Raw genomic sequence first — 11,282 nt, forward strand, 5'->3', positions numbered from 1 at the left:
AAAAAGGTTAGCTCTAATTTTTTTATTTGAGTGGTGAAAATTGTGTTATTTAGGGAATAAAAAAAAATTAGCTGCGATCCTGCGGTCCTAAGAGTTATTTAACTTTTTTGGTGACAACCTTATTAAAAAATATGGCATTTTCGTGAAATGGTTAGAAGCGAATGGTCAAATATGTTATGTATACAATTAAATAAGTTATTGAGGGTCAAATAGGAAGGAGAATATGTATTCAGAACATAGAAATAATACAATATTTTACATAAAATTTGCAATTAAGTGGTAAAAACGTTATTCGAAGCGAAGATATGGGAGAATTGAGCGACTTTCACAAGATGCTAACAAGTCATGCCAACAAATAATTAGTAGCAGCCCGAACTTTTGTTAAAACCGAGTTAAATAAGGATATTTAGAATTTTATATCCGACCTTGTAATATCCTTAAACAGCCATAAAGTACAGGCCCGAGATTATAACGTGGATAATACTAAATCGTACATTTGGGAAGACAATATTTTATATATATATATAAATATATCTCTGATATGTGTTTTGAAAATTTTGTGAATGATAAAAAGTAATTTATTAGTAACTAAAACAACAAAAATAAAACTACTATACTTAATTTAGCTGCATATAACGATTTTATAGTACAGAAAGTTAAATTTTTAGGGACTTTTGGTATGGTAGGTACCTGAAATATGGGCCAACAACTAAATTACAGCACCTATTACTTTCTTCGCCCAAATTTGATGTAATTTGGAAGAAGACATGAAAATGTTCCTGCAATTTGGATGAATATAAAAAATTTATAACTAAATCCAAAAAGCGGATTTTCAAGACCCTTCGTATGGGAGGTATATCAAATCTTGGCCCAATCTACCCAGTTTTTGGTCCATTGCTTTATAGGCATAAGGTAATGTAAATTGTAAATTTTCATTGAATTTGGTTGAATATTAAAGATTATATAGCCCAAAATAGTAAAATTTTCAAGACCCTTTGTATGGGAGGTATATCAAATCATGGTTCGATCTACCCAGTTTTTGGTCAGTTGGTTTAGAGGCCAACTTAAATGTAAATTGCCAATTTTCATTGAATTTGTTTGAATATTAAAGATTTTATAGGCCAAAAAGTTTGACATTCTCAAGACCCATTGTATGGGAGGTATAAGAAATCTCGGTCCGATCTATCAAATTTTTTGTCAGTTGCTCTTTAGGCCAATAATAAGCACATGTACCAAATTTCATTGACTTACGATAACTCCTTCTATTTTTGGCCGCTGTTTATATGAACTCGCGACATAGTGGAACGTCTGCACCAATTTTGATGACTCCAAAGACTTATGAATCGTATGTGATCAAAATATGAATAGTAATTACGCCATCCTTACTTATGTTTGGTGGAATAAGTTCCACCAATTGATAAACTGAAATACCATACATACTGACATAATTTAATAGTTAACCATAATAATATTACTTAACACATTCCCCACTAACAATTGGTAAAAAGTTTCTGAAATATATTTTTCATGAATTCGTTAATTTTTACAAAACCTAGATTGATGCAATTCTGATAGGGCAAAACAACGTTTGCCGGGTCTGCTAGTAATATATAAGAACGAATAAGAAAATAAAATCCAATTGTTATGTTTTTTTTGGTTCCTTTTTTAATTTTTCTTACCAATTTTAAAATTTTAAGTAAATTTGTAGTCACGTTTTTTAGAATTGTTCGTTAAACGATTATCAATTTTTTCAATAAAGTAAATGTGTCCATCTTTCCATTATTGCATTGTGTAAACTGCCTTTATATTTTATACAATCATTTGCAATTTTCAAATTAAGAAAACAAATATGTTTTTTTGTAATTTTGAAATAAAAACAAATATTATTTTTTTTATAAATTATATTGAGTCAAATTACAAATCACTTAACACTTATTTGTATGTGTATGTTTTCCTTTTTTTTAAATATTTATAAAATGTAGAATTAAGAAAAAGAAAACAAATAATAAAATATGTAAAAATATAGTGGGAAAGTATTGTTTGTAAATGCCTTGTTAACCTCGAAGTGAGGCACCAGCAAAATTCTCATGCAGTTTATGTCGTTGGTCAGCTAAGTACTTCGCTTTGTTACAAGAGACATTTAGGTATGAAAGGTTTTTTGTACAGAAGCAATAGCTTCTGGGAAGGATATCCCAAAAAACTAAGGGAAATGATGAGAATCAGTGGCGTGATTCGAAACTATAGTCTTCCCTGCCTTACCCCTCGGCAAACAATGCCACTAATAAATAGTTTCATTTCATTTATTTCACACAATGTAATATAAAAAAAGCCAGCATGGCCAATAACTTATATTAACTTATATAAAAAAAAAATAAAAATCCAAACAAAGAATAAACTAAATAAATTAAAAATACATAACAGTAAAAAAATCTACAAAATGCAAAATGCTAATGCAAACAACTAACATAACAGACTCCAAACAAGGCCAATAATTAGAACCACAGACATTAAATTTCATATGTATAAATCTATAACATAAATGCTAACGAACTTAAATAAAAATGGCTCCCCAGCCAAGAATTAAAAAAAAAAACAAAGTAACATTATGCAACCTGTAATCAGCGATTTCTTCAAAGCCAACTTCATCAAATACGCAAAAGTGGAAGAGGTAAACTTACGAAGGCTCAAAGGGAGCTGATTCCACGATCTTACGACTCTAACTACAAATGATATTTCACAAATTGCAGACGAAAACCTCGGATACAACAACTGAGGGTTCCGAGAGGATCTACACATCACAAACCTACTACACTGTGGTAAATCAACATTTCTCATAATTCTATAATAACACAAAAGGATACGATATTCAACATAATTATAAAAGGATAGGCCAAGAAATTTAACAACAAATTGGGAAACATGATGACTACGACCCAAACCATATACATAACGAACAATGGAGTTAACAACCTTTTGAAGCCGATGCAAATGACCAGAATTAGAGCCCGAAATAACTTCCAAACAATAGTTAACCTGAGACATCAACAACGACATAGCCACCTTCACCCTAAAGCCAAGAGGCAAATATGCTTGGACACTATAAAGCCTCCTCCTGACAGTTCAAATGGGCATACGTAAGCTTACCACCACCACAATGAATGTTCTGCCTAAAGAATTGAGCATCGCTAATTACAGGCCCTAGATTCACATCAGGGCATATAAAAATTAAATCAGAGACTGGGGAGCATAATTATTAAAGTTCGATTAAACATCGAATGCATTTCAAAATAATAATAAAAGAATGACAAATTAAACAATAAAAAATATACCAATTCAAAAAAAAAAATAATGGTTTTAAGAAAAATAATATTAAAATTAAGAAAAATGAGATCAACAATAATAAATATACATCTCATGGCTATGTAACAGGAAACTGCACCGCCCACATTCATTATCCAATACATTCCGCGAATCTCGGGATCGATTGGCAAAATTAAAAAGTTCCTGCTGCTCGAACCTAGTTTTCGTTCCATCAGGAAGAAGGCTGGTCACCGTTAAGCAGCTTAAATTTTCTATTATGTTCCTTTTAAGCAAATCTCTACAGGCATAGATAAGTTTGGAGGTCGACTTAATTAAGTGATCATTTATAAACACTCGAGACTCCACAATGCAATTCTCAATTACTTCCTTCAGAAGAATTCGACCCCTGTACAGAGTTAAATTTCACCAACACCGCTCTACGGTCAGATATGTAACAACAGTGCTGCAAATCTCTAGGCACCAGCTGCATCCCACAAACCTTAGCAATTTTTACAGTTAGCGCTCTAAGGTCTTTTATATTGTCCGGCAGTCCTCTAATAATGACATTCAACCGATTCAGTCTGCGCTGGAGCATAGCATTATATAATTCCAATTCATGGACTCTATCTATTAACTTCTTTTCCACACTAATAGCAGTGTTTTTCATTTCACTGACAGTTAACTTCAGATCACAAACGGACTGCTTCAGCTCAGTGATATTGCTCTTCACCGCAGAAAATTCAGCACTGTACAATTCAAAAAGAGCATCTTTTTGGGATTTAAACTCCTGCATACACTGTGCCATGTAAGCATCGATCTTTAGCTTCATGGTAGATAAATATCATTCTGCAAACTACGTGAGATAAAAACAACAAACTGGGATTCAGCCTAACTATTTTGCAAAAAAAAAAAAAATATACAAATTGTATCCCAAATAAACCGCCAACACTACTGAATATGCAAAAATAATGTATGGTCCTGAAAATACCTGGCGAAAGAACTGTTGAATTCCATAGTCACAAAATTGATGGTAGTGGAATACTTAAATCCGATAAACATGTCGGGCACTTTTGAATGACACTTTTGCCCAAATTTGGCTTGTTTGTCATTCATATTCATGTTTGTTGGACAGTCAGTAATCGATAAAAAAAAGCTGTTACTCAAGAGTGCTTGTGTGTACAGGTATTTCGCAGAGTTTAAAGAATATCTTACCATCGTGGGTGTCAAATACCATAAACTCATATCATGCTTCTTCTAAAGAACAGGGATCTGATAGCATCGCTAATGTTGACATTTGTAACATATGACAATCATAGTTATATGTCATAATTCTTTTCAGTCTTTTCTTGTACAAACAAGTTCATTCTAAGTAAACTTTTAGATATAGTATTAACACATTGCTTTATCAATACATAAAAGACGTATTATATTGAGCAATACGAATGTCCTAAAAAATTTGACGATCTACTTCTAGCATATGTAGTAAATTTTACCATAATTATAATGATGAAACACACAGATAAACGTTGCTTTCCGGATCAGCTAGATATATAAAAGTACAGATGGTATAATAATCGGCGTTCGAAAATAAACATTATGGTAATGCCTTATTGTTCTATACCGTACCAAGGTGGATGGGTACACTAAAATAACGTATTGTACCGGTACACAAACACTAAAAATATTTTTAGCGTTACTGTTCCGAAGCTCAACGAAAATCGTAGGATCCCACAACTTGGTATACCAAAAATCGTAGCGTACCGGCTGCGGTACACAAAAATCGTAGTATACTGATTAATTAAAAATCATTGTGTTCCGCTGGTCGGAACACTAAAAATTTTAGTGTTCCACTTGCCGAAACACTAAAAATAGTAGTGTTTCAATTGGCGGAACACTAAGAATCATAGTTTTCCTCTTGCCGGTACACTTCAACTTGGTGCACAAAAAATTTATTTTATTTACTTTTATTTTCTGTATGAAGAAATTTTTATATTATTACACTACGATTTGTACGATAACTAGCGTGGCAACAGGTGGTGTTGTAGAACAAGCGATCCTAATGTACCCAAAAACTCAATTCACTTTCTATTATATTGTTTGTAAAAAATAACTCAACAAACCGCCAGACACTTGCAATTACTTATTATCATTAAACCATGATTAAAAATAACTAACTATTATAATAGCTTGAATTTTCGCAGGAAATGTTTAAGATATTTTATATATCATTATTTCTAATTTCAGAGTACAGTATGAGAATTGCCCAAATAGATGGACTTTTCACCCAACCGCCTTGGTTAAAGTTGTGTCATTTCGTGTTGGAGATTTAGTTACTATAATAAATGATGCAGCAAAAGTACAACAACTTCAGAAGGGACATGGGGAATGGATAGAACTTATGCGATATGTATGAATATTTTTGTTAAGATAAGTCATATTAGTGATTAATCATATTTTCAGGCACTTGGGAAGCTATGCAAGGTTGTTAAAGTTTATTCAGATGGTGACCTACGTCTGGAACAATTGGATGATGGGTTCGAATGGACACTTAATCCAAAATGTGTCAAGCTAGAAAGGTCTCCAATAGCAACGGCCGCTGAAAGGTCAAATAGTATGATGGATTTAAGCAATAGACGAACGGATCATGTAATGACTCCTTTATCTGGTCTGTCGGGGACATCTATGGCAGATAAACTGGTACGGGAAGCGGCTCATGGCCACTTCGACTTTGTAAAGCAATATCTTGATAGTCATCCAGATCACGTGAATGTAATGAGTGGAGGCAAGGCGTCCATTCAGGTAGCAGCCCATCAAGGATTTGTTGAAATTGTAAAATTATTAATTTCAAAAGGAGCTAATGTTAATATAGTCGATAAAGAAGGGGACTCTGCGTTACATTACGCAGCTTTTGGAAATCAGCCAGAAACAATGCGCATTTTGCTCCAAAATGGCGCGGATAAAAATTTTCTTAACTCCAGTCATTGTACCGCACTTCATATTTGTGCTCACAAAAAAACGCCACACTGTGTTCGAGAATTATTGAATCACAATGTCAACGTAAACATACAGGACTCATATGGGGATACGGCGCTTCACGATGCTATAGGAAAAGAAAATTCAGAGGTGGTGGAAATATTATGTAATGCGCCAAATTTAGACTTTACTGTTAAAAACAATAGAGGATTTAATGTACTACATCATGCTGCGCTTAAAGGTAATGTTGTGGCCACTCGTCGCATCCTGCAATTGGCTCGGCAACTCGTTGATGTAAAAAAAGACGACGGTTTCGCTGCTATGCATTTAGCTGCGATTAATGGCCATGCGAATGTTGTAGAGACGTTAGTCAAAGAAGGACAAGCGAACATCGACATACGGAATAATCGACGTCAAACACCTTTTCTTTTAGCAGTATCTCAAGGCCATGTTGCAGTCATTGAAAAACTTGTTAATTTGGGCTGCGACGTTACCGCAAGAGATGAGGATGGCGACAATGCTATGCACTTATGTGTGGTTAAGAAAAATAATATTCTACAAGCTTCAGAACCAACTATAGCAGATTCACCTGAAATATTTGCGATTTATGAAAGTTTATCTTATATACATGAGGACCGGCTCATGTACACATTATTATGCTATTTACATCGGTTGGGCTGTCAAATAGAGTATAATAATAAAGGTGTTAATATATTTGAATGGATTACAGATGTAAAACATAAACAACTTATATTATCGCACCAACGACCTGCTCCAATACCACCCGTTGATGGAAACAATTCTTCGACATCCACTAGTGATGTTTTACCTGCAATTGAGCAAATTGCGCACAACATACATTTAATGTGTTTAAAAACAAACATTCAACATGGACCCAGATCTGTTGAACCACCAGAATCTTTGAGTGAAACATTATCAATAGAATCGACATTAAATTCACAAGCAACAAGCAATAATTTAATAAAAACTCCACCACATAATGACGCAACCAATGTTGCTTGCTATGCCAAAAAACAGTCGACAGTAGTAGATAATATATTTGCTCACTCCTCACAACAAGATCAAGTTGCATTCATATCTACAACTTCTATCCCCAATTCGTGTATAGTATGTGATGAAAATTTGCCTTTAATTAAATTTGAACCCTGTCAGCACCAAATATCATGTGAAGACTGCGGGAAACGAATGAAGAAGTGTTTGCGTTGCGCTGTTCATATTGAAAAACGTGTTGATGAAAATGGTCGTATTTTAGCAAATTCCGATTCTAGTACTATTCCCGCTGTAGAACGCCTTCGATACTTGGAAAATAAAATTCTTGAATATGAAGAGTCGCACTATTGTAGCATCTGTATGGAAAGAATTCGGGATGTTGCTTTTCTATGTGGACATGGATCATGTTCAAGATGTGCCGAAACCTTACGCATATGTCATATGTGTCGAAAAACTATTTTAAAAAAAATTAATCTTTATTAAATTTTAGGACTGCAGTATGTACTTCTCAAATGTTTGCGAACACAGATCAAAATTACACCTACAAATTTAGAATCATAACTACTGGAAATCTGTATAATAAAATAAAAATATTTTAAACTACATTATACATTTTTTATACGAAATTTGTGAAATAGTGAATTAAGAGAACAAATTTGACAGTTGTGTTACTGAGCATTTGCATATTCTTACAAGAAAAAATTACACAGTAAAATTTTTCCTGTAACACAACGCAATTTGTTTTCAAGCTAATTTTATTCTGATTTTGTATTATATAAATTAAAATGGATAAAGAAAGCGTAAGTAAAAACAAGTTGGGCAACTCTGGAATGGATAACGTGTGGAAGTTAAAGTCGTCGCGGAAAATTTAATAAATTAATTGATAAAACAGCGAAAAGTGCCTGAGTGGCCTTTAAATGTTATTGAATTTAATAGTTGGACATTAAATTAATGGTGTTTGCGCAGTTTTCACTCAAATTATATGAATTGGTAAGTGTACCAATAGTCGGCACTTTAAGAATTTTCGCTTTTTAAACGTTTCACCATTCCAAGTGCATCTTTTCCACGATATTGTATTTAGGTTCATCTGTTTCGAAATTTTTACTTTCCGATGGAATACAAATTTGTTTAATTAACTTGTATTAAAGTAGATTGAATTAATAATTATGTAAAATAATGCCTTTGTGCCAATAGTCGGCACATTTTTCCAATTGTCGGCATGTTATGTTCCAATAGTCGGCACGTCACATTTTAGTTAAACAAAAATTATATATTTAATTGATTTTTCTGCTATTTGCAATAATAAATTATTACTATGGGACGTTTCCATCAGTGTTGTATTGAAAAAGTTATATAAAATGATATTATTTATTAAAATATTAGAATTATAAAACATGGTGCCGACATTGGGAACCTGTTATACAATTCTCGGCATGGCTAAATAAGGCATTTCAGAGGTTAAAAGTATTTGAGATTAAAATCGTGTCTTCTAATATATAAAACACTCAAAACTATTTTTTTTATAAAATAATCGTTATTTAGAGGATTTATTTAACATTTTTTTTTTCATTTTGAGCCAAAATGATCGAAAAGGTGCTTATTATTCACCCATATGCCGACTTTAGGAAAACTTTAAAATGTTTTGTTCCTAAGGTTGGCATCGATAAAAATATCATTATTAGAAATATTTTTTAATGATTTTAAATTCTAAAGTATTCTCCTCTATGTTCTTTACAATTATGAAGGAGATCCTTGTGAAAAAATATAATTTTAATATAGTTACAAGTCTTTTGAAATCGTCATGCCCACTATTTTATTTCTTAAGAAACATGAATTATAGCTAGTGTTGACAAACCTCATTGACAAAATGCCAATTTTTGACTGAATAAATGAACTTAGCTCGATTTAATTTTATACAGAGATAGATTGCAGTGTCATTGAAGATTATTCAAGGTATTTTTCATATTTAGTTATAGAATTTTGTAGTTATTTGAAGTTATATAAAACAGATGCCGACTATTGGTACATGCCGGAACTAGGTGCGTTTACCCTATCTATCTATCTTCTATATATATAAAAATTACGTGTATATTCGTGATCACTAAACTCAAAAACTATTGCACCGATTTTGACAAAATTGTATGTACAGACACTATGGGGCGTGAGGAGTATTTCTGTGTAGTTTGAAGTTCATCCGACAGATGGCGCCATATTTAGTTTTTTTATGTTTTTGCAACGTAACTCAAGAACTACTGTACCGATTTTGACCAAATTGTATGTACAGGCTCCAAGGTGCGTAAGAAGTGTTTCTGTGTAGTTTGAAGTTCATCCAACAGACGACTCCGTATTTATTAATTTGTGTTTTTGCACCGTAACTCAAGAACCACTGCAATCGACGTTAAGTATTTCGACACCAATTCATACATAATCTGTCTTCGTGAAAAGCGCGTGGGAGTCAAACGAAAAAAAATTATACAAATGATGTTAACAATGTATAGCAACTTATTAATTGAGAACGGCGGGACCGATTTGACAAGAGTTTTTATGAAAAAAAAATTTTTTTTTGAGAAAAATACGCGAAAATCTTGAAAAATATATTTTGAAGAAACGGCTGGACCTTCCATTATGTGGGACATATACCATAAAGTACTATACCGACAGCTTACAGTTACTTCCTTACCCTACATGAAATACATAATTAAAGGCAATTTATAGTGTAATAGCAGACCCGGCAAACATTGTTTTGCCCTATCAGCATCAATTTAGCACCCAATCTCTAATAGGGCAAAACGCAAATAAACTATATAGCGCGCCATCTGTGGGACGAACTTAAAATTAAACAGAAACGCTTCTCACGCCCGATAGAGCAAATACATAAAATTTGGTCAAAATCGGTGCAGTAGTTCTTGAGTTACGTTGCAAAAACACAAAAAAACTAAATATTGCGCCATCTGTCGGATGAACTTCTAACTACACAGAAACACTTCTCACGCCCTATAGTGCGGTACATACAATTTGGGCATTAGATGCTCTAGGTGTCTAACTTATATGTGCTTTTATTGTTCCTCAAATATATTTTTCATGATGTGAAAAATGTTTCCATTGATAACGACTGCACCAATTTGACTCACATTTTCCTAAGGTTGTTTTATAACTCAAGAACGTCTGCACCAATTCTGATGATTCCAACGACTTATGGTATGTGATCAAAATATGAATTGTAATTACGCCATCCTTACTTATGTTTGGTGGAATAAGTTCCACCAATTTATAAACTGAAATACCATACATACTGACATAATTTAATAGTTAACCATAATAATATTACTTAACACATTCCCCACTAATAAATAGATGTTTTAATAAAAACAATAAACTGGGATTAAGCCTGTGCAAAAACAAAACATTACTTAATATATCGGGGTATCAGTAAATAAAGGTTTACCGTTACGAGGAAAATATTATGCGTATTTTTTTATTGCGGAAATTTGACATAAATTAAATGGTAAAACGTTTCTGAAATATATTTTTCATGCATTCGTTAATTTTTACAAAACCTAGATTGATGCAATTCTGATAGGGCAAAACAACGTTTGCCGGGTCTGCTAGTATTTTTTTAATAAATATATTTATGAAAAAAATACTAGCAGACCCGGCAAACGTTGTTTTGCCCTATCAGAATTGCATCAATCTAGGTTTTGTAAAAATTAACGAATGCATGAAAAATATATTTCAGAAACGTTTTACCATTTAATTTATGTCAAATTTCCGCAATAAAAAAATACGCATAATATTTTCCTCGTAACGGTAAACCTTTATTTACTGATACCCCGATATATTAAGTAATGTTTTGTTTTTGCACAATAGTCAGGCTTAATCCCAGTTTATTGTTTTTATTAAAACAACTATTTATTAGTGGGGAATGTGTTAAGTAATATTATTATGGTTAACTATTAAATTATGTCAGTATGTATGGTATTTCAGTTTATAAATTGGTG

At 32.7% G+C, this 11,282-nt stretch overlaps 1 protein-coding gene across 1 annotated transcript in view; it reads left to right on the plus strand.

Moving 5' to 3' along the window:
• LOC133323083 (E3 ubiquitin-protein ligase MIB2-like) overlaps positions 1-7,642 on the plus strand; it is a gene marked incomplete at its 3' end in the record, with an annotated part of 93,037 nt that extends 85,395 nt beyond the window's left edge. Inside the window, exons 7-8 of the mRNA XM_061532040.1 lie at positions 5,545-5,707; positions 5,761-7,642. Coding sequence (XP_061388024.1) covers positions 5,545-5,707; positions 5,761-7,642 — 2,045 coding nt within the window. The remainder of the gene's footprint in view (positions 1-5,544; positions 5,708-5,760) is intronic.
• Between the last annotated feature and the right edge of the window lie 3,640 nt (positions 7,643-11,282).

The sequence above is a fragment of the Musca vetustissima genome, unplaced genomic scaffold, assembly GCF_032173495.1.
Source record: "Musca vetustissima isolate MV318-11 ecotype Yass unplaced genomic scaffold, APGP_CSIRO_Mvet_v1 utg47419, whole genome shotgun sequence".
Taxonomy (NCBI): Eukaryota; Metazoa; Arthropoda; class Insecta; order Diptera; family Muscidae; genus Musca; species Musca vetustissima.